Source organism: Notamacropus eugenii, chromosome X (assembly GCF_028372415.1).
Source record: "Notamacropus eugenii isolate mMacEug1 chromosome X, mMacEug1.pri_v2, whole genome shotgun sequence".
Taxonomy (NCBI): domain Eukaryota; kingdom Metazoa; phylum Chordata; class Mammalia; order Diprotodontia; family Macropodidae; genus Notamacropus; species Notamacropus eugenii.
Window position 1 is genome coordinate 22,045,913 of NC_092879.1, and position 24,122 is coordinate 22,070,034.

Here is a 24,122-nt window from a genome sequence, read left to right on the forward strand (position 1 = left end):
AGACAGACAGAGACAGAGAGAGAGGAAGAGACAGAGAGAGAGGGAGAGAGACAGAGAGAAAGAGGGAGAGACAGAGAGAGAGACAGAGAGACAGAGAGAGACAGAGAGAGAGAGAGAAGGAATGAGAGACAAATGGAGACACAGAGAGAGGGTGAGAAACAGGAGAGACAGAGAGAAGGAGGGAGAGATAAAGAGAAAGGGAGACAGAGAGAGAGAAAGAAGGAGATCAAGGCAGAGACAGATGGACAGAGACAGAAAGGGGAAGAGACAGCGAGAGAGAAGGAGGGAGAGAAAGGCAGAGACAGAGAGAGAAGGAGAGAGAGATTGACAGAGAAGGGGGGAGACACAGACAGACAGAGACAGAGAGGGAGAGAGAGAGGGAGAGAGAGAGAGAGAGAGAGAGAGAGAGAGAGAGAGAGAGAGAGAGAGAGAGAGAGAGAGAGAGAGAGAGAGAGAGAGACTGGGTGGGGTGGGGCGGTGATCTCTCATTCGGGACCCAAATTGTCCCTGAGAAGTTGAGGCAGAGGGGCATAGAGAAGCTCCAACCTTATCCTCTTGTCCCTGCTTAGCTCCTGCTTCTCCCCTGCACTCCTCCCGCTAGTTCCTTTTGTCCTGGGCAGCAGGTCAAGCGTCTCCAGGCACAGGTGACCTCCAGTTGAACTGCCAGCCCTCCTCCCAGCCCCCTCCAGAAGTCTTCCGTGCCCAGGGTCCCCATCTTTCTTTCCTCACTGAGGCCATCCCTTGGTCTCTGTCCTCTCTCTTTCATTCTTTCTATCTCTCTCTCTCTGTCCTCATCTCCCCTTTTCTCTCTTTCTTTTCCTCCCTCCAGTTCTCTCTCTTCTCTTCTGCTTTCCCTTTCTGTGTTTCTTGTACCCATTTCTCCTCTCCCATCTTCATCTCTGCCTGTTTTGCTCTCTTCCAGTGTCTCTTTGTCTTTCTCCATCCTCTCTTACATCTTTCCCCACATTTCCTCCCTGTTTCTTGGTCCCCCTCTCTCTTTTTTCCTTTTTCCTCCATAACTGTGTGTGTAATATACGTATGTGTACACACACACACACACACACACACACACACACACACACATTTCCCCTGTTGTTCTTTCCCTCTCACCCTCCTCCATTAGCCCATGAAAGGAAACTCTAATGAAATACTGGTGCTTTGAGGAATCTCTAGGAACCCAGTCCCCCCGCCCTCTAGCTTTGCCCCTAATTAACTCATTTTATTGCCATTCCATCCAAATGTAAGTCAGTGCTGGAACAGTGAAATCAGAAAACCTTCCTTAGTCCTGGTTCTCCAAACTCTCCCCCACCAGTATGAGGGGCAACCACTCCCCTCCCTCCTTCCCATCTGTCCCCCAGACTCAGCAGGGGGCCAAGGAGCACTCCCTGGAGAAGAAGGGCAGAGCTCCACCAGGGGGTCTCCAAGGGTCAGAATCTGAGAGGCCGAGCACACGATTCCTACTGTTTACATCACCACTGTGATCAGAGATCTTTTTCTCCAATGTTCTAATTCTGACATTCTCTTCTGTTACTGGGGATCAAGGGAAACTGACAAGACCTTGGTTCCTCTCTGCCCTTGAGAAGGTCAGTTCTTTGTTTCTTCTTACCATTAACCTACCTACTCCACATCTACCAAGAAACACTGAGTGAGCTGCCTGGGTGGGGAAGAGGGTGAAGGGAGGGCTGCTGGGGAGGGAGCTGCACGAGGAAGAACAAGGCAGATCAGCCCTTTGTCCATTTGTTAGGCTGCCAAGGGTTCCCCAGGACCCTTCTCTAGACAGGAAACCCAGGGCAGGCTCAGGTGGTCTATGTCAGATGTGGAGGATGTTGGGAAGGGAGGGAGGAGGGGGTGAGAGGGGCTTTTGGGGGAGGAGGTCCTTTCTTTGGGGAACAGCCTTCTGTTTAGGATTACCAAAAGGCTAAGTGTTAGGAGTGGCTGTCTTAGTCCCAGAAACCAGGCCTGGGGGTGGTGAAGGAAGGAGTGTGACTTGAGCACTTTGTGTCTGCCCTCCATATCTAGGCTTGGCCTCTTGAATGGCACTGTGAGTAAGGGTCACTTTGGGGGGACAGGGATTCCCTAGAAAAATTACCCAATGAACAGAAAGATTGATCAATAAGTAGGTTTGGGGTGAGGGAGTTTGGTGAATATGTCGGTGAGAAGAAATGGGAAAGAGATGGTCAGTGTGGATCTGAACTGAGGCCAGAGAAGCTGTGTGTGTGCAGGGGGATAGCTGTGTGTCCTGATGCCCCCTGCAGTGTATAGAAGTTAAGTTATGAAGGACCATTAACCAAATTTGACCCTGTGGCATGGATCTAACTGGGCTTTTTCAGAGCCATTTTGGGGAAAGAGTGTCATAGAGCTTGGGGGTACAGGGTAACCTAAGGCATGGTGTGTATTTGTGTGTGTGTGTGTGTGTGTGACAGACAATGCTAACCTGTTTCTGCTATCTCATTATTACTGAGACCAGGGAAAGGGGTACTGGGGGGGGGGGGGGGGGGGCCTGGACTAGACTAACAGAGAATCGCCTCCCCCCATACATACACTTAGTCCCACCCTGCCCCACCCACCCGCATCACAATGACCACTCAAGAGAATGTCTTTGAGTACCCCGGCAACCCTCTCCTCAGTACTTACTCAGTACCCTCACCTACCAGTCAGTCTCTGCATCCAGTGAAACCTGAGTCACCCACCCCTAAATTTGGCACCCCTAAAAACCCCAGAAGAATCCCAGGATAATCAACTGCCTACCCCATATACGTATCCACTGATCTCGCAGCTGGGTGAGTAGAAAAAAAAACCTCCCTTCACCAAACATTACCTGAGTGTTCATCTGCCTCCCAGTCAGATCAGTCCCTGGTCCTGGAACACACCTGAAATGAATTTATACCTTGTCACACAGGTACACTACGCGTGAATGGAAAATTTCTAGTTCCGGACTTGGGCTGTATTAGGAGACAGGATTACAAGAGGTGAGCACTGGAACTGGGTTCAGAGGGCCTGGGTTCAAGCCCATTTCTGACATTATTCATATGATCTTGGGCAAATCATGATCCTATGATAGTGTGATTCAATGTATAGAGCAAAGGTTCTTAGGGGGAGAGGGGAAGGGGAGACAGAATAGGGGAGAGGGAAGGGGGAGTCGGGACTGGGAAGGGGAAGTCTGTGAACTTTAAACAAATGTATTTATTAATTTATTAATAAGCTATTAATTAGTTAATTATTAACAAAATTAATTAATTTATTAATTAAACATTAAACAAAATGATTTATTTCATCATTTGTCAGTTGCGTCTGACTCTCTATGGACTCCTTTGGGTTTTCTTGACAAAGATACTGGAGTGGTTTGCCATTTCCTTCTCCAACTCATTTTACAGATAAGGAAAATGAGGCAAACAGGATGAAGTTACTTGCCCAGGGTCATACAGCTAGGAAGTATCTAAGTTCATATTTGAACTCAGGTCTTCATGACTCCAGGGCCAGCACTCTATCCACTGCAGCACTCCCTAGATGCCCAAACAAATTGATAACTGTATTTTAATATAATTAACTTTGTATGAATTTTATTATATTATTTATTTATTCGTTATTTTTTTATTGTTTATTAAAATCCATTTTCTATGGATTTTATTTTATGTATTTTAAAACAATTCTGAAAAGCGGTACCTGGACTTCAGCCCACTGACTAAGAGGTCCACAAAAAAGCTTCAGGACCCCTGGTCTGGCTTTGCCCTTGTCCTGTGTCCTAGGAACACATCATCTGAGTGCCCTACTCAGTTCTAGGTACCACATCAAAACTCTGGAGGGCCAGATAGGAAGGACTGCCAGGATGGTGAGGGGACTGAAGGAGATGAGGTCATCATACGAGCAGTTAAAACAACTGGGGATATGCAGCCTGGAAAAGAAAATACTTAGCTGTCTTCGAATAAATGGAAGGCCATCATGTAGAATTGGGTGTAGCTTTTTTCTTCTTAGCCCTGGAAGACAGAAGTCGGAACAATGTCGACCTTAGCTTAGAATGTCTTGGACCCCCTGTTGACCCTGTGCTTGTGAGGATTACTTTTCAGTTGGGGTTGGACTAGGTGACCCCAAAGGCCTCTCCAAGTCTCAATTATTGGCTTCTTCAAAGGTAGGGAGTTCCCATACAAGGAGATTTTTCACTTGGGAACTCTTGACCTACTGATATTACCATGTCTACATTGGACATATCTCTGTATCCCACACAGGGATGAATAAGACACAGTCCTTACCCTTGGGAAACTCCCAATCAAGTTCAGGTCATTGAGGTCTCTCTCTCTCTCTGTTGTCCAGAGTATTGGCTAGTTCAGACTATGAGCCATGCTGAGGAACTAAGAGTGCACTGTATTTGGGAAGCCAGACCTGGAATTGGTCTTGGGGATGGTGACTGGCAAGTCTTGAGTCCTGAGTGAACAGTGGGGCTCACAGATGCTGAGACAGAGACCTCATTCATTGGGGGTATGGGGGAGGGGGGAAGAAGGCCCCAGGGCCTAACCACAGTAACCCTCCATTCCCTTTCTTAGTCAGTGGATTAGGGAAAGGAGGTGGTGTGTAGGGTATTGGGCCAGGACCAGGGGTAAATAAATTCAGGTTTGATTTTTTTTTAATACTTTAAAAGGGAAAAACTTAGGTTCTTAAAAAAAATCAATCTCTCTTTCTTCTCCAGGGAAAGAAGGGAAAGTTTGGGGCAAGGCAGGTGATAGGTGTTTGTTTAGAGAGGGCCCCCGAGAAGCGGGTTGGTTGGGGGTGGCAAGGGGAGGGGGGGGAAGCTTAGGCAGAACAGGGTAGGTAGGCAGAAGAGCTGTGGCCTCTTTCTAACTTGTTCCCTTTTGGCCAAGGCCAGAGTGGGTAGAAGGAAGGTGTGGGGAGGAGGAGACCATGGAGCTCATCATCCTCACTGGCTTGGCCTTCTGTCTGGTGGGCCTTTCTGGGGAGGCTAGGCTGACCGTGAGGCGGCTGACCAAGGAGGAGCCAGGAAGGAACGAGTCCACCAAAGAATCCCTGCTGCTAGCATCGGAGAGGCCTGACTTGGCTTCCCATAAAGGTGAGGAGAGGGAATGCTCAGGAACCCAGACCTTTGGGGCATGGGGCTGAAGCACATGTGGGGGTCCCAGGGAAAGGAACACCTAAAATGCTTCTTCTGGTAAGGGTGATTCAAGGATCTAAAGCCAGAAGCTAGTCATTTAACAAGTCTAGGGAGAAGGTCTTCTTCCAGGAGACCTGCTCCCTGCGAGGCTGGGGCTCCCAGACCAGCAGCATGTGGAGGGGAGACAGGGCAGAAACAAAGAGGGAACAGCAAATAGATGGTGTCATCAGAAGGCTGAAGGGGCTCAGAGGAGGGCACACCCCCTGGAGAACAGAGGTCACCAGGCAGGGAAGGCTTCTGGGAGGAGATGGGACTGCAGCTGGGTGTCACTATCATTGGGATATTGAGAGGAGAGGGGAAGGCCTTCTACCTAAAGCAAGCAACTAGGGCCTGGAGGGAAGAAGGAGCATGGGCAGTGAGGGGATGGTGGCTCTATGTGTCTAAGGGAGTCAGTTGGAGAGGTAGGAAGGAACTAGATTGGGGAAGGCCTTACATGACAACTGGCCACCACATCCCCAGAAAATGGCTGACCGAGCCACTGATCAGGGAGATGTTGGTGGCCCATGAGACCAGTATTAGCCAGCATAACTAGATGTCACCAACTGCCTCCAAAATTCAAATCACATTTCGGGAAACAGTGCCATCAGGAATGGACATAACTGTACTCTCCCTGGCTTTAAGTGATAGCCCAACTGTTGTGGTGAAATCCATCACACACACTCTCCCCACCACCCTGATTTACATGGTTTGATCATTTGGTTGCCTCTTTGTATTAAAGTGACAGTGTGTATGAGAGAGGGATAGACTTAAGGTCATGAAGATATGAGTTCAAATTCTGCCTCAGATATGCAAAGAGATGGGTGATCCTGGAAAAGTTGAATCACCTCTCTGAGGCTCAGTTTCTTTATCTGTAAAATGGGGCTAATAATAGCACCTGCATTTAATTTGCTTTGCAAACCTAAAGCATTTATAGAAATGGGAGCCATGATCTTCTCTCACCACATCCCCCATGTTTCACATTCATATTTAAGGAGGATTTATTTAAAATGGCATCACCCAGTGAGAAGGAACTCTTATAAACACTTTACTCTCTTAATGTTTCAAATGCAATCTTTTTTTTTTTTTTATCTCTTAACAACTCTCTAAGGAATGTTGGTCAGGGTCTTTTTCTCCCTAATTTGCAGATGGAGAAAACGAAGTTCAAAGAGGGTAAGTCACCCCCTCCAAGTGGATGCTAACGGGTCCAAGGTCAATAGGGTAGGAAGGAGGAAAGAAATGGACATCCTCCAAGGCCCTGCCCCTCCTGGTGTCCCTGGAGCCCTTTCTTGACCTTCCTCACACACACACACACACACACACACACACACACACACACACACACACACACACACACACGCACACAGGCTTCCCTGCTCTCTGAGTGGTGCAGATGGGTAACTAGGAAGTAGGAGAGGAGGAGAAAGGAAGGAGGACAAGGAAGTTGTCTCGTCTTTCTTCCTTCCTTTTCAGCAGGGCAGAGTGGAGTCCACCATAAGCCATGGTTCCATGCTTTCTGGGAGAATTGATTTGACTTACCACAGAAATGGTGGGAGGGTAGAGAAGAGTCCCTCCCAGTTGTGGTGACTTCCTTGTTCTTATACCAACTCCAACCTGGTGTCAGAAAGCTGCCAACCAGAACTTGCCTTCCTTGGCTGTGAGCCAGCCCCAGCTCTGGGAGACTGCTCATATGAAGAAGGCTCCTCTGTGGCCTGCAGTACTTGAAGGGCCCAGAGGGCAGAGCGATGGGTCGAAGCTCCAAAGAGGCTGGTTTAAGTTTGCCATCAGGCAATGAAGATTGGACTGACCCAGTGTGGATTAGGCTACCTCTTGACCGGGAGGCTTTCTGCTCCTTGGAGGTCTTCAAGCAGAGACCAGAGAACTGTTAGTCTGCCTGTCACAGCAGGGGTCCCAACTCTGAAATTCTATGAGGAAGCTGGGATTTTCTCCTGTTTTCTGCCTTTGTCTGGGACTCAGTTTCCTTGATTAGACTTGACAATTTCTAAGATTCCTGCCAACTCTAGAAAATGTATGCCAGAGCAGAGGGAAAGAGGGGAAGAAGGAAAAAAGGAGGGGAAGAAGGGAGGAAAGAAAAGCACCATCCCAGTATACTTTGGGGTCACCACAAAGGGGTAGGTTGGATTTTAGCTTCTGAAATTACTGATTTTATGGCTCTTCCCCATCCCAACCCCCAATCTCACCCTCTCCAGCCTGCTTCTAGATTTTCATGAGGGAAATTTCTGGGACAGTCCCCAAGGTAATGTAGCACCTCTGCTCAGCTGTCTGTGACGTCTGGCCAATCTAGTGTATCCTTTCGCAGGGATCGTGAGACCCACGCTGGATCAAAAGTACCCAATGAAGGTTATGGAGGAGGGGGCAGTCCCACGAGGGCCTGGCTACCTGAGAGTCAGGAAAACTCCTAAGGCAGGCACTCCAAGCCACGTGGAGCTCAGCCAGACCCCAAGGTCAAGTGTCAAATCACCCTCTAGGAACCCCAAGAAAGTGCTCTCTCAGCGCAAGGTCCACTTTCTAGGGTTCAAGGAGCAAGAGGCCAGATCAATCTATGTGAAACCCGAGATGGGAAGGAGGAAGGAATGGAAGGCAGAGGCCTCACCACCAGCCATTAACCAATCCAGGAAGAACAAGACGCTCCCTCAGGAACTAGCTAGCTCCAACGAAGAGAGCAGGAGCAGGAAGCTAGAAGGTGGGGACTCCAAAAAAGTCGAAGTCAAGAAGCAAGAAGCAAAGAAGACCATCAAAGGTAAGGAGGCAGGACAGAGAGAAGGATCCACTGTGCAAGGGGAAGTTCTTTGCAGGATGAGAAAGTCAACAATGAAAACTTTGTGTCTCCTCCCCCGCCCTGCACCCCTGCCCCCAACACAGAGCCAAGCCCAGGAATTGGGCCCCTATTAACCCCTTGGGGTGAGTCTCCCGAGGGACTTCCTAGGTCTCAACTGGAGAGAGAGCCAAAGGAAGCTGAGGTTTCATGGAGGAAGCAGAGGTCTAGAGTCTGGGTGGGTACCCTGGAGAAGGGGCCAGAACACAGTGGAGGGGGGAAATCTCGGCCTAGGAGGGAAGGTCCCATGACTTCTATCATGACACTGTTACCGATAAACCAGATGCTCTCTGGAGAAGAGCAAAGCCCAAGGTGTTGTCAAAGCAGAGACTTTCTCACCAGAGATATCTCTGTGGTTGTGGTTTCCCCTTGCTCAGTCAAGCATCTCATCAACAAGGACCAAGACACTCAGTTTCCCCAGGGGAACTCCATACCACCCAGCCCCACAAAGAAAGTCCCCCAGGGCCAGCCAAACCCTAGAGAAGCACATGAAGCCCACCTCTCTTCACCTTTGTCCCTTCTTTCCACCTCCATCATTATAAAATTCTTTTCCCATAGTCTCACAAAGGCCAGTCTCAAACACCATCACCATTACTTTTATGTGTTGCCTATAGTGGTCAGCCCTCAGCCCAAGAAACAGGGATTGTCCAGATAGCTGCTACAATCCTACTCTCAAAACTTAGCCTTCCCTGCTAGGCTAACACTGGATCCTAGATTCAGAGAAGGGACCAAAGAGACACTATTCAATCCAGCCAGACTTCCCACCCCTGGTTTTACATATGAGGAAACTGAAGCCTGAGGAGGTGATTGGCCCAAGGTTACTCAGGCAGAAAGCATGGGAGTCAGGATTTGATCCCTAGGTCATCTCAGTCCAGAGCCAGCACGGTTATCCCTTCCACATCACGACTTTCCCCATCTTAGTTTCAATATGTTGCAAGTCGGCATAAGAAATTAAATGGGAATTTCGGGGGAATTTTGCAGAAGCCAAAGAGGACATGTGAAGACCAGCAGACAACAGAGAAAAAGTTTAGAAACTCAGAAATGCCTAAAAGATATATATATAGTGTTGTATAATATCAACATATTTTGTCTTTGAATGTCACAATCATTCAGATTTCTTCTCTGATGTTAAGAGAGGACCAAAACATTTTTCAGATCCCACTGCACCCCTAACCCCCACAATGTGGAAGGAATAACTGTACTCTTTTTCCTGTCTCAAGGTGCCCCAATGGATTTTTGAGCTGGCTTGACTGCTGCTGGCTCACTGGGTGCTCTTGACCAAGGCTACCCTCTCTCTGGGCCTCGTTGTCTCGGGCTCTTGGAGCTCAGGGTTACTATGGCTTCCTCATTTTTTGCCCTCTGACTCTGCCTCTCCCCTCAGCTGTCACCTGGCGATTACAACAGAAGTCAGAGGACCAGAACATCAGGGACCTAGATAGCACCTGGAAGGATCCAGGGCCTAAACGTGGTGACGCTCCCCTCCTCCATCATTCCATTGTCTTTCCATCACTGAGTTCTCCTCAGGAACTGACTCCTTCTCGCCTAGCCACATGCCACCTATCTGAGGCCAGCATCTCCTGTGGACGAGTCAACCTGAAGGCGATTCCGCTTCTCTATGACCCAGGCCTGAAAAACCTCTACCTGGCAGGTAAACATCAAGGGCTGCAGGGCTCAGGCTCCAGAGTCACCAGAAGGTCAGAGGCTACAAGGTGGCTGGATCATCTTGGGCAAGGCCCTCGGGGGCTCTGGAACTCAGTTTCCCCCTCTGCAAAATGACAGTGAGAATCATGGCCCTTCCTACCCACAAAGCAGCCTGAGAATCAAGAGAGATGGGGAAAGTGTTTTGGGCACAAATCACCATCCAGATGCAAGAAGATATTATTAGACTATTATTATCATTACCATCATTAACAATACTTCCCCCTGACATATCCTTATGGGAACATGTATATAGAGCCAGAAAAGACCACAGAGCCCTTCACTTTACAGATAAAGAAACTGAGGCCAGAAGTTAGGTGACTTACTCAAGGACACAGCTGGCAAACAGTAGAGATAGAATTTGAACCCAGAGCCTTTGAATCCAAATTCACTGTTTCCAGTGCATTGACCCTACCCCCACAAGTCTGATAGGCATCCCCCTCATACGGTTCTGGAGATCTTTAAAGTTTATAAAGATTTTATTGAAAATATTTATTCAAATAAATTTTAAATAAATAGATTCATAATAAAGATTTATTCCAAGAGTACTTCCCTTGAGCTCTACAATTTCCCTGTGAGGTAGATAGAATAGGTATTATTGGTCTCATTTTCCATGTGGAGAAACTGAGTCTCAGAACGGACAAGTGATGTGCCCTGGGTCCAACAGCTAATGGCTAAGGCAAGATTAAAACCCAGGTCTTCCAGACTCACAAGTCCAGTACCCTGGCTGTCCACGTGGGAAATAAAGAACCAAATGGAAAGGCTTCCAACATGGGCCAGGTAGTCTGGCTTCCAAGTACAGGGGAGTGGCTTGGCACTGAGCACAGTCTTTTGGAAACATAGGTGTTGGTGCTGGTGAGGGTGATAGCCTAGCAGTCTGATCATCCTTGTTAGAACCCAGGTGGGCTGGCAACCACAGGGCACTGCTGGAGGTGAGCAGAAGAAACGAGAGTTTCGAGAGACGGCATGGTAAAATGTGGTGGTGGTTTTTCTTTATTTTTTTCCCAGAGAATGAAATTTCCAAAATCCCGGCTGACATCTTTCATGGCGTGCCCAACCTTGAGTGGCTGGATCTGAGCAAGAACAAATTGGACACCCAGGGCATACATCCTGATGTCTTTAAGGCATGTGCCCCTAGTGTTCCCTCCTTAGATAGCCAGTGTTTCAGGGGGGGAGGGGAGAGGGAGGGAAATGACACAGAGAGATGGGAGAGGCCTGAATGTCTACCAGGGGTGGGGAACCTGTGGCCCTGAAGCCACATGTGGCCCTCTAGGTCCTCAAGTGTGGTTCTTTGACTGAGTCTAAGTTTGACAGAACAAATCATGCCTGCTGTACAAGTGAGGGAACTGAGGCTCAGAGAGGAAGTAACCTACCTGAAACCACTCAGATAGTGGAGTCATAGGTCTCACACTCAGACCTTCAGACTTTTGATCCGGCAGGCCTTCCACATGGCCACTGCAAGTGCTCTCTGGTTTCTGACCTCTGAGCAACCAACATTTGTCTCTCCACAGAACCTGATACGCCTGAAGCGACTGAACTTGGATGGAAATTCTCTTTCTGCCATCCCTGAACTACCAGGCTCTCTTCAAGAGCTCAAGGTCAATGACAACAACCTTCAGGGCCTCCAGAAGACCAGTTTCCGTGGTGAGGGCAGGGACCACAAGGGGCTACTTGACCTTTAGCATCTGTCTCTACCTCCCCTGAGGGATTCCATCAAGGAAGGATTCTAGGGGATTTTTGACAAAGATGGAGAGATTAGTGCCCCCAGTAGGAGATCCAGAGCGTGGAAAGGAGGACTGGCTTTGGAATCAGAGAAACTAGAGTCCAAAATCTGGGCCTCAATTTCTAAGACGTTAGACTTGATGGCCTCCCTGATCTTTTCCAGTTCCAGGTCTCTGATTCAACACTTGGATAATCCTTAGCAATGAAAGGGATTCTGGGTACAAACTTGGAGACCCAGCTTGTCCCTCTCTCCACCTCTCTCGGGGCTCTCCTCCAGCTGCACTGATCACAGGCTGAGGTTCACTGTGCTCTTTTCCCCAGGACTCACCAAACTGTTGACCCTGGAAGCTGAAGGAAACCAGCTGCATGATGGGAACATCTATCCTCTGACGTTCCAGCCTCTGAAGAGCCTGATATATCTGAGACTGAACCGAAACCGCCTTAGGGGCATTCCACAGGGCTTGCCTGCTACCCTGCAGGTGAGGGCCAGAGTCCTTCCTGGGCCAAGCTCCTTTGGAAGGGTGGGGTGGAGGGGAAAGGCAGTCCTCTCCATGTGTCTGGTTAAAAGAAGGGGGAAGTCACCTCCCACAACACAGCAGAGACGCCCTAGATACTTAAGATTTCTTCACAATCCTAGTGTTTCTTAACTTTAAGCAAAGCTGACACATGCTGATCCAAAGTGACAAGAGAGAAATTAGGAAGTGAGGAGGTATTTACAGGTATTCCCCTGACAAGAACCAGCTCTCCTGGGTTCAATTGACAAAACCTTATGCTGTCAGGGAAAAAAAAATTAGATTTGGAGTCAGAGGTCCTGGGTTCAAATCTGGATGATCTCTTGGCATATCACTTCCCTCCCTGGGCCTCAGTTTCCTCCTCTGTTAAATGAAGGGGCTGGGCTTCCAGCTCTAGAACGAGGCTCCAGGGGGGCCATCTCCAGTCATCCTAATCGATATCTGGCCACTGAACCCAGATGGTTCTGGAGGAGAAAATGAGGCTTAAATTTACTTCACTTAAATCTAATTCATTTGCAAGTCATGACATCACCTCCCTAATGTCATGGTCCTCTTTGAGAATGAATGACCAACTGGTGAGGCTCCAATGATCTGAACTCCCATTCTTAATAAAGAAACACTTTGATTCATCCAAGAAAAGTACATATTGAGAGGATCCCTGAAGGGAGGTGGGTTATTTTTTTTGTCAAGGTAGAATTACCCCTCTCCACCCCATTTTCTCAGGCTTACTATTGCAAATCAGACCTAGATCAGTTCTAACCCAATCCTCTTATTTTCCATATGGGAAAACTGAGGTCCAGAAAAATAAGAGAGAATGAGTGACTTGACACTGTATTTGGAGCCCAAAGACCTAAGTTCAAGCTCTGACTCTGCTCCCTTTATATCTGGGGCCTCAGTTTCCTCATTTGTAAAATGAAGAAGGACAACTGATCTCTAGGGCAGTCTAAGAGCCATAGCTCCAAATTCCAGTAGCTCTCTGGTATAGGTGGAATTAGATCCCCAGGTTTCCTTTGTCCTGGCTCAAGAGTTCTGTCCACTGCACAAAATGGAAAGGGATATCTCTCTACCCAGGATCCTTTCAATAGGAAGGCCCCTCCTAGTGCACTGAAGATGGGGCTCACTTTACAGACATCTTGGCTCCACCCAGTGCTTTTTTAGGGACACACCTGCAGGATGAAGCAGCCCACCTCCCATCCTCCTCTGGCCTCAGAGCTGACTGACTTAGCCAAGGCTTACTTCTTGTATTGGGGTGGCAAGGAGGTGGGCTCCCACTCTGGAGTTTGGAAGGAGAAATCCTGGGACTCTAGGGGTCTAATGGAAGGGGGAAATAGGCCCCGTGGCCAATGGCAGCCCTGAAACACCCACCAAGCTTCCTTTCCAGGAACTTTCCCCCTTCCCTCCGCCTCTTGTTTGCCTTGGATAGCTGTGTGCAGGAGATGCTGAATGTTTTTTGTGGCAGCTGTCTCCCTCCCCTGGCACCAGGGTGAGGGAGCGGGATACAGACCAGGGTCTGTTCTGCAGACCAGGCTCTTTTGGAGCCAAAGGGCGGCTTCTCAGTCATGGCGTAGTGGAAAGAGGAATGGGGGCCAAGAGCCCTGAGTTCTGGTCCTGGTTCTAGCGTTAACTCTCCATGGGTAACTTCACTTTTCCATCACAATAAAGAACTAGATGACCTTGAAGGTCCTTTCTAGCCCTCAATCCTCTCATCTATAGTTCTCCCTGGGACTGAGCCAGAGGGAGGGAAAGGACACAGGAAGGTCTGATTTGCCAGAGGAAACATGTATAGCTCAGGGCCAGTTAGCCTTGGCCTTCAGGCAAGGCTGCAGAAGAAGGATGGGAAGGGATATAAAAGGTTTAGAGAATGGTGACGTGGGAAAGAACCTCTAGAGACCAGTTAGTCTGAAGCTCTTGCGTTAGAGAGGAGAAAACCGAGACCCAAGGAGTGGAAGCAATTTGTCCAAGATCACAACAGGCTCTTAGATCTAGAGCTATAGGGGACTCCCATGTTTTACAGAGGAAGAAACTGAGCCCTAGGGAGATTACATGATTTGTCCATAGTCACACAAGTAGTAAGGCAGCAGAGTCAGGACTTCTCCTAGACCACCTGACCCCAGAATCAGTATGAACTAGGAAGTATTGGCAGCTGAGTGGACAGAATCACTGGTGGGTGGATGGCAAGCATCATCAACACTTGGTCCCTAGGATGGGGCTGGAATTTCCCTGTTGGGTAGTTATGCCAGCCCTCTGGTCCCAATCCCAGGCCCCCTTTTCCACATCCCCTCAAAACATGAGGAAGGCAGGTGACTTGGGGTAATTTGGTCTGTGACTGTAGAAAAGGCCACCCATCTGCCTCCCTGCCTCATGCTCTCTGCCCTCTTGGGGCTTGGCATGGTCTAGGAACTCCACCTTGACACTAACAACATAGAAGAAGTGAATGAACATGTGCTGAATAAGTCCCGGAGCTTGAGCCTGCTGGTCCTAAGCAACAACCGTATCCAGGAGGATCGCATCGCCCCCCGAGCATGGATTGATCTCCCGTGAGTGTGACTCCCCCAAACTCCCCTCCTCTCATGTTAGGAAAAAGGAGAAAACTGAGGTAAGTGGTTTGCCCACAGTCACACAGCCAGTAAGGATTAGAGGTAGGATTCAAACCCAGGCTGACACTTTACTGACACTCTGTGCCACTCCACAACGCCCACAGAGGCATACTTCATGAAAGGAGCTCTCAGCAGCTCCTTTGACCTTAACCAACAAATGTGGCCCAGAGGTTACACGCCAAAGCTCTGATGCATCTCCCCCACCCCCCACCCCCCTGCACCAGTTCCTCTGGCAGCCAACAACACCTTCTTCAAGACAGCTGGTAGAGCCAGGGTTCAGGCAGTAGCCGGGGCCATGGAGCAGGGCTGTTCTATCACCCCCAATACCCAGGGTCAGACCTAAATATGGGCATTATTAGCTGTGGGCTCTGATCTACTAAGTCACCATGTCTCTTCTAAGTTTTCTCACATGATAGAATTTCAGTACTTTCCTAGTTTACCCACTACCCCAAAAGTGTCCTACAAGCAAGGGTGTGCTGGTACATGTTTAACAACCAGATCTCCCCCAAAAGTGCCCTACAAGCAAGGGTGTGCTGGTACATGTTTAACAACCAGATCTACCCCAAAAGTGTCCTACAAGCAAGGGTGTGCTGGTACATGTTTAACAACCAGATCTACCCCAAAAGTGTCCTGCAAGCAAGGGTGTGCTGGTACATGTTTAACAACCAGATCTCCCCCAAAAGTGTCCTGCAAGCAAGGGTGTGCTGGTACATGTTTAACAACGAGATCTCCCCCCAAAATATATGAGGGACACACTTTTCAGTTTCATCTTCATTGCTGATATTTCATAAGCCTAGACAATCCACCAACCAGCTCAAGAAGCCCTGATGTATAGGTTTTGTCAATTGGATAGCTCTCTCAGGTTGAACCTTGCACACCTTGGGGTCCCTCTTCTCTGACTTGGGCCCTTTCTTCCATTCCACAGTCATCCTAAATGTATGCTTCTCCCCAAACAAATGAGTATTCACCAGAGCTGACTCAACCTACCACAATTCAATGACTATGGCTAGCCTTGTGTGTACGCAGCACGTACAATGGAATGGACATTGACCCTTCCCACTGAACTTAGATTTATGGGATCTGAGTTTAAATCTTAGCCACGCACCCCTCCACAGATGTCCTTTTCCTCCTCTCTATCATGAGGGGGTTGAACTAAATGACCTCTAAGGTCCAAATTTCTAGCTCCACATCTGCACTCATATAATAAGCACTTAATAAATACTCGTTGCTTGATGATCCCTCGAGGGCCTCCAGAGTTCCGGCCTCATTCAGAAGGAGAATATCTTCCTCTACCTCTGCCTTTCCCTTGCCTTCACCCCAACCCTGCTGCCCCAAGGTAACTTGGGATTGGTCTCATAGGATCATAGATAGGATTTAGAGCTAGAAAGTAAACTTAATGATCATTTAGTCCAGCCTCCTCACTTTAAAGTTGAAGAAACAAGCCCGGAGAGGAAGAAGGCTGAGGTCACACAGATCCTCTCAATATTCTCATTTCCTCTAAGACAAGTCTAAAACCATGTGGGGCCGGAGATTGAGAAACAAGGGATGTTTCCACACATGTCCTTAGTCTGAGCCATGGCCCCATTCTCCTATCATCCCATCATCACCATGCCTTTCCTTCTTCCTTGCCACCTCTGTTCTGCCAGAGATGAGGGTGACAGCTGGCCAGGGACCAGGAGCAGGAGATCTAAAGATACTTATGGCTGGCCCAGATTCAGGGCAGGTCAAAGGTCCAGAATCCTGGTAGCTTGGTGAGGTTTGGAAGGCGGCAGGTCATCCCAGAAGCTGGGGATGAATAAGAAGTCAGGAATCCAAGCTGTGAGCATGGGATGAGGTGTCTATTGTATTCCTCTGTGGTCTCAGACCTGTCTATTCTAAGACTAGTGCTGACTATCTAGCTCCATGACTGCTTCTGGGCCTGAGTCCACTAGCTAGGTCTTGATTTCCTGGTGTCCAGACTCCCTACCTGGTCCCTTATTCCTTGTCCTCCACTTTTCTAGCCCAAGCCCCCTGCTGTCTGACCCATGAGCCTTATTTGCTGTGACCTTTGCTCCATCTGGACTTGACCTCATGGTTGTTGTTCAGACGTTTCAGTTGTATTCAACTTTTTGGGATCTTTTTGGCAAAGACACTAGAATGGTTTGTCACTTTCTTCTCCAGCTCATTTTGCAGATGAGGAAACTGAGGCAAACAGGGTACAATGACTTGCCCTATTATGGCTAGTAAATTTCGGAGATCATATTTGAACTCAGGTCTTCCTGACTCCAGGTCAGCACTCTATTCACTGCAGTGCCCCCTAGCTGCCCCAGACTTGCCCTCAGGTCCTCCTGATTGATACCATCTGCTTACTCTCCTCCTGTCTAGCCCTACTTCCCCTCTCATTTCCAGCTTGCTGCTGTCTAAGGAATTTGGGGTGCCAAAGGGTGTCTCACCAAAGACTCAGAAATATCAGAGTTTTGCCTTAAGAATATTACTCTCCATTCACTGTTTCAGGAGGGGGAGAGTCTGGATGCTGGGGGACCAATCAAAGACTGCTACAATAGGCCAGGGAAGAGGCATTGAGAGGGAGAGTGCAGAGGAATGAATGGATGAGGAAGACATGACTGGACTTAGCACCTGGGAATAGGGAGCCAGGGACAAGGAGAAAACCAAAGCTTCAGGGCAGGAAGGAGCTGCTGATCTCCTTATTCCCAGAGAATCAAAAACTCCTGCCCAGTATTCTTGCTCCATTCCAGGAAAAAGTTACCCAGAGCTTTTGGGTTCAATTATTATTCTTTTTCTCATTCCCCTCCTCGCCAAGTGAGGCAAGGGAAAGCAGACACCAATTTTGGTGGAAGAGAAGCCCCACCCGATTGCTCCGTTGGCCCGCTACACCCATTGTGCGGTGGGGCTGGCCTCCCTTGTAGGATTCCCAGACAAGCCCTGGCAGCAGGCCCCTCAACTGTCCTAATGTGGCCCTCCAAATGTTGGGGTCTGCAGTGATGGTGACAAAGGCTAGCAGAACTGACTCTCCCACATTCTCTTAGGAGGGAGAAAAGACACTATTCCCCTGCCCCACCTCCCTCCATCCCTGGATATCTTCAAGTAAAGGCTAGATGGACATTTGTTAGAAATGCCATAGAACAGGGCAGAACAGAAGCTGCTGAGGCCCCTGTCAGTTTGAGGATGCTGTGAATATGAGCCGATGAAGTAAATATCATTAGGGACTCTCCATTTTTAGGAAGCTCTGCCAAAATCTGCCTCCCAGCGACATCCTTCATCACTCCTCAATGTGCCCTGTCCAACCAAGTAGGATCATTTCTTCTCCTTCCACACATTAATCCCTCTAGTTCTTGAAGACAACCAACTGAGATTCCCCAAGGTGCCTCTTCTCCAAGCTAAACAAACTCAATCCCTTGAGCCAATACTCATATAAATGCCATGGTCTTCAGGGTCTCAGTGAAGAAAGAGTTTGAGGAAGAACAAAGTTGTAAAGAAGATGGCCAAAGGGAAAGGGTGACTCAAACCTTCTTTGAGCCTGAGTCTCCCCATCTTGCCCAAGCTGGAAGTACATTGGCCACTCATGGGTCGCATCCCAATTCTGATCAACTTGGGAGTTTCACCTTTCACACACACATATACACACACACACACACACACACACACACACACATACACACACACACACACACACACACACACACACACACACACACACACACACATACACACCCTTAGATAGCCTGGTGGCTCTCTGCTCTCCGGGGCTTACCGATTAGTGCCGGACTTTATTTGGACAATCAACTGCCTTAACCAATGACAGCTTGGAACTCCCAAGCTCAAGCGATCCACACCAGCCTCCGCCTTCACAGTAGCAGGGATTACCCAAGCCAGTCTAGTGAATTTGCAAAGTTCTCCAAAAATACCTGTTTACTCTGAATTCTAAGTTTTCCTTAGCTATTCTCTTCCTTTACTAGGCTAGTTTGATTTATCATTATAAACCTATGTAGCCTTTCCCACCATTAACCTAGATTTGACCAGATTTCTTCAATTCATGTTATGTAGGAGAATCCACAGTTCGCCCTTGCTACCTCCTCTGTCACTAAGTCATTTGTATGTCTTCGGTCACCTCACCTCTCTGGACCTTCTCTTTCACAGCTCCCTTCAAAGGGCCCTTCCCAGCTCTAAACATCACCAATCCTCCCCTTTTCTTTGGCTTCCATTCTTTCCTCCCCTCTTCTTTATTGTTGTTGTTTTTCAGTCATTCCATCATGTCCAACTCTTCATGATCCCATGAACCATACCAATATTGTCCATGGGGTTTTCTTGGTAAAGAAACTGGAATGGCTTGCCATTTCCATCTCCTGTCTTCCTCATCATAGGGGAGGCAAAAGAAGGGAGAAAGTGGAGGAAAGGAAAAAGGGAAGGAATACAGCCAAAGTGAGAGGCCTGAAAGGTGTCCCCTCATCCCATCCCAAAATATCTTCCTCTTGTCCCATTACAGTGCCTGAAATACTGTCATTTGTGTTTCACCTTTTAGGGGTACCCACAAAGCCTGCTTCAGGCTCTGAAGTCTGGAGACTTGGGATGTGAGGGGATGAGACATGTAGGGTCATTAGGGGAGCAGAATGGAATGGGAGAAGTCTGCCAGTTTTCGGATCTGTTTGTTTGACTTGAGGACAGACTGGAATCTGAGAGGAAAGAGGAGGCAGACAGAAGAAACCTGGTCACCACCTGTTTTGATTTCCATGATCGGATACTGCCTTAGCTCCTTGCATCTGAATAATCCTCCAATATCTTTATAACCCCTGGGGCAGCCACAAGGGCTTTGGACCAGACATGCACGGTTGGAAGCATCTGCCTCCCTTGTGTTAGGTGGCAGGCCCGGATGAAGTCAATCCTCTGCCTGGGGAGTTCTCACCAAAGTAAACTCAAGTCTGAACTCCAATTTGAACCCTGAATAATAGTTAAGTTTATAAAGAGCACTTTAAGGTTTGTAAAGGACTTTAGAGATGCTATTTCATTCATATATCATTCAATACCCCTGGGAGGTCAACACTATCATTACTCTATTTTACAAATGAGGAAACTGAGTCAAAAAGAGGTTAAAGGACTGGCCCAGGGTCACACAGCTGGGAAGCAGCTGAGGCAGAATTCAAACTCAGATCTTCACCTGACCCTCTAAGTTAGGCCTCAAATCTCACCTTCTCTACTTGGGGAAGACAAATAGCTGCCCAGAGAGCTGGGGAAAGGAGCTTATGGACAAGATAGGAAGGCAGAGAAGAGGAGGACTATGGTTAGTGAAAGAACCCTTGGATGTTAGAGTTGAAAGGGCCCTTATTGCTCACCTCATTCAGCCCTTTCACTTTATTAATTCCAAGAAGGAAACTGAGATCCAGAGAGGGAAAAGCACTTCCACAAGGTCACACACCTAGTAAGTGGCTAAGCCGGAATTAGATCCCAGGTCTCTTGACTCCCTGGGCATGTTTTCTATTACACCCATTGCCATTAACTTTTGAAAGTGAGAAGAATGAGAGAGGCAACTTAGGATGGAGTGGGCAGAAGAGATGTCAACATGTCCAGTGGGAGAGGGAAAGAAAAGTCTCCTGGGTATGGGGACTCAGACAGAACAAGCCGTGTGTGTGTGTATGTGTGTGTGAGTGTGTGTGTGTGTGATGTGTGTGTGGGTGTATTGAGTGGGGGTGTATGTGTGTATGCTTGTGCATGTGTGTGATATGTGGGTATATGTGCATGTGGTGCATGTGTATGTATGTGGTATGTGGGTACATTGCCTTGTGTGTGCGTGTATACCTGTATATATATGTAGTGTGTATGTATATATGCATATGTGTGTGGTATGTGGGTATATGTGCCTTGTGGGGGGGTGTATGTGTGTGTGTATGTGTGTGATTTGTACCCTAAGAGTCTTCACCCAGTGCTAAAGTGTTTTCTTAGCCTCAGTGACTGGAATGGGACTGATCTCCTCAGTCTGAGCAGGGAGTCTGGAGGGAGAGAATTCAGGATCCCCAGATGTATTCCTGAAGCCCCCATCTAAAGAAGAGAGCCCTGGGTAACAGTGGAATGGATGGGCAGTAGATGCCAAAAGGCTGTTCTTTGGTGGGGCTATCCAAGATGTGCCAGCACCCCTTCCCCTATAGGAAATGTCAACTCTCCCCTGGTCCCTGTGTCTGGCTCACATTCTGTCCTTGCCCCTAAACATCTTCTAACTCTCTCTCTCCATTAGGAAACTTGAGTCACTGGACCTGTCCCACAACCGTCTGGTCCATGTGCCCTCCTTTCTGCCACGTGGGCTGATACAGCTCACTCTCCATCACAACCAGATTGAGCGCATCCCTGGCTACGTGTTCGCACACATGAAGCCAGGCCTCGAGTTCCTGCATCTTTCTTACAACAGCCTGCGGGACGATGGCATCCATACTGTGTCATTTCTTGGGCTGCGCTGGTCCCTGGTAGAGCTACTCCTGGACAACAACCAATTGCAGGCCATTCCCCGGGGCATCCTGAGTCTCAAAAGATTACAGGTGCTTCATCTCAGCCACAACAAGATCAGGTATGCCAGTTGGAGACGCTGCCTTTGCATCCACCCTCTGACCCATACCCAAACATGCCAATCAAATAACAAGACATTGCGCTCTCCAGGGCAAGCTCCAAGTACCACCTAGAGGGCTGGGAAGGTTTCTAACTCCAAGATGGAGCTCCTAAGATTCCCAGCCTCCTCTTCTTCATGTCCCCCACAGTTCCAGGAACCAGAACCAAGGACCGCAAGAGACAAAGCTGATGTCAAGGTCCAATTGTGACCTAAGATCTGAGAGTCAGAGAGTCAGAGCAGGGACCCCAGGGAAGGCAGGGGGACAGAGCAGGGTCGCTAGGGAAGGTTGGGGGATGGAGCAGAGACCCAGGGAAGCCAGGAGTCAAGGCAGACCACAGCTGGGAAACTATCAGGGTAGGTTTTTTAAAGGTATGGCCAAAGATCAGAGCATAGAGACATGAGTTTGACCAGAGAGGGGAGAAATGGTCTGGGCCTGATGCCAAATATCGAGGGCCAGTCAGGTGCCTCCTCTCTATGACTATAGGAGCGTATACACACACACACACAGACCATGTGTACATGCATATGCCACATGCAAACACACATACACATGCATGTACTGTACATATACACACATGTGCACACATGCGCACACCTGTCCCCTGTCTGGCTCTATCCAACTTGCAAAGCCTCTGTTTATGTTAAATACTCCCAAGGCATGTATGCAATACGTCTTCTGGTCCTCATGACAAGGTCTAACTCAGGCCAGTCTGGTAGTTGGAGCTCAAGGAATGCAGTAGTAGCAGAGAGGGGCCACTCCTAGACCCAGCTCAGTCACAGGCCTTTACTGCTCCCTGTTTCTCCCTCTTTCCCCTCCTCCCTTGGTCCCTGCTCTCTTTGCTTTCTCCCCTCTGTGTCTATCACACTCTCTGGGGCTTGGCATGCCTGCCCATACTCAGCCGTCTCCTGTTCCTTCTTCCACAGACATGTGCCTCTGAATTCCGTCTGTGACACTCGAGTTTCCCAGGACTCAAAACTCATCTCCATGCGTCTGGAGAATAACCTCATCGATCGACGCCAGATTCCACCCACAGCCTTCTCCTGCATCAAGGCCTACCAGAGTGTGGTCCTCAAGCCGCAGCAGAATGAAGAAGAACATTAGTCTCCTACAACCTAGGCCTCTCTCCTTGGTATCCTGCCCCTACCTCCCAGTCCCCCTCCCCCGCCTAAGAGTGGCCTACCCTTCCTTTCCCTTCTCCTTCCCTCCCCACCTTTGGCCACTCCTAGCCAACTTGGGCCTCCTCCGTCAGCTGTCATTAATTCAAACTTTTTGTTGATAACCATTGAATGCCCTCTTTCTGCCACTCAGGGAAAAAAAAAGGTTTGCTGAGCAAATGAGGACCCAAAGGGGAATGTTTAGTTTCCCAAATAAACTGAATCATCCCAACAGACCCTAGCCCCCTACCCTACAACCTTGGGCTTACCCTGATTTCAGTTACTGTATACACTTGAATGAAATAAAAATACTTATCATTTAAAATGTGATCTAAGTCAATGGGCCTATCTTTACTTCATTTTCGATCATCTCTCTGTGGGCCTACCATGACTTCCTAGTCGGCCTTCAAGAGGAATTAGGGCCAACAACACCACCATCTGCAGCCAACCTGGATTAATAATATAGCAGCCTCCCCTAACTAAGGGGAGGGATGGGGAGTGAGTCTTTGACTTCATTGAAAGAGGGAACTCCCTCTACCAACACAGGACAACACATCTCTTCACCTTCTGCTCTCAGAGAATGGTCTGGGGCATTGAAAAGTTAAATGGCTGGCCCAAGGTCACACAACCATGGTGTGTCAGAAGTAGAACTGTGGGGCTTCAAGGCCCAATTGGTCCAAATTAATGAGATCTGTCTCTGTGTCACCAGAACCTGCTGGGTGACTTTAGCTAAGACTATAGGCTCTTAACTCTAGAGCTAGAAGGGACTTAGAACCCAGTTTGTCCAACCCTTCAGTTTATAGATGAGGAAACCAAGGGAAGGGAGGGGGGATGGAGAGGAAGGAGAAGGGGGAAAGGAGGGAAAGGGTGAGAAAGGAGAAAAGGGGGAAAAGGGAAAGGGAAAGGGATCAGTAGCTGGGAAGTTCATGTAGAAAGTGGCATTTGACCTGGACTTTGAAAGAAATCAAAGGCGGGGAGTACATTCCAGATAGAGGGCACAGCCATTGCAAAGCAGTGGGAAATGGAGCCTACATAGGTGGCAAAGGCAGGACTTGACCCCAGGCAAACTCAGGTTCTCTTGACTCCAAACCCAGCACTCGTTCTTTTACTCCACTGTGTTATTATTGCTCCTTTCAATCTTAGTTTTGGCATCTGTAAAATGGAACTTGTATTCCCAGACTGCACCACTTCAGCACTGTTGGTTGGGTTTGAACAAAATATGATTCCTGTCCCTCCCCCCAAAAAAATGCTTTGTGTTTATTATCTTCTTTACATGTACATATGTGTTGTCTCTCAACAAAATGAAAATTCCTACATGTCTTTTTTTTTTTCATTTTTGTGTCTCTATAGTGAGGGGCCAACTTAGCACCTCAGACACAGTGAGAGCTTACTAAACATTTGGCAATCAATTGACTGATCACAGACTTAGAGCCAGAAAGTATCTAAGAAGCCACCAGGTCTAACCATCCCATTCTACAGATGAGGAAACTGAGGCAGAGTGAAGTGACTTGCCCAAGGTCACATAGCTAGTAGATGGCTAAGGAAGGATTTGAATCCAACTCTTTCTGACTCCAAGGCCAGGCCTCTATCCCATGTACCAGGCTGCCTCTCTGATTAGTGAATTGAATTGATTCCCATTCCCAGCCTCAGCCATTCATTCACCATACTTCAGTCCCCTGTTCCTTAAGCAGGAAGTATCAAAATGAGTAGGAGGAAGAAAAGGGAGAGGAATTCAGTGGCTCACAGTGTTGACCTCTTACCATGATTCCTTGCTGGTAGGAGAAGCTCAGCCAAAGGGAAAGAGCATAGAGACTAGAGTCAGGGGCTCTAGGTTCAAAGCCTAACTCTGTCACTTGCCCTAGCTGGGCCTCAGTTT

The 24,122-nt window shown here is 48.4% G+C and overlaps 1 protein-coding gene across 2 annotated transcripts; it reads left to right on the forward strand.

Moving 5' to 3' along the window:
- The first annotated feature begins 1,511 nt into the window (after positions 1-1,511).
- LOC140515350 (extracellular matrix protein 2-like) lies at positions 1,512-22,288 on the forward strand. 2 transcript variants are annotated; one of them, XM_072626019.1, is made up of 12 exons: positions 1,512-1,583; positions 2,900-2,969; positions 4,956-5,059; positions 6,286-6,310; positions 7,458-7,898; positions 9,355-9,621; positions 10,680-10,795; positions 11,183-11,315; positions 11,715-11,872; positions 14,303-14,442; positions 20,726-21,052; positions 22,016-22,288. In XM_072626019.1, the coding sequence occupies exons 4-12, from the start codon at positions 6,286-6,288 to the stop codon at positions 22,191-22,193; spliced, it is 1,785 nt and encodes a 594-aa protein (XP_072482120.1). In that variant the 5' UTR covers positions 1,512-1,583; positions 2,900-2,969; positions 4,956-5,059; the 3' UTR covers positions 22,194-22,288. The 2 variants fall into 2 exon arrangements, with proteins under 2 accessions (XP_072482120.1, XP_072482119.1); XM_072626018.1 differs by lacking the exons at positions 1,512-1,583; positions 2,900-2,969; positions 6,286-6,310 and having other exon boundaries at positions 4,815-5,059.
- Positions 22,289-24,122: the final 1,834 nt, after the last annotated feature.

Bases quoted from the DNA above. Each gene is read 5' to 3' on its own strand.
- LOC140515350 (XM_072626018.1), top strand. From the start codon at position 4,894: ATGGAGCTCATCATCCTCACTGGCTTGGCCTTCTGTCTGGTGGGCCTT. The intron at 7,899-9,354 runs GTAAGGAGGCAG...CTCTCCCCTCAG, and splicing joins AGCAAAGAAGACCATCAAAG to CTGTCACCTGGCGATTACAA. The intron at 10,796-11,182 runs GCATGTGCCCCT...GTCTCTCCACAG, and splicing joins TACATCCTGATGTCTTTAAG to AACCTGATACGCCTGAAGCG.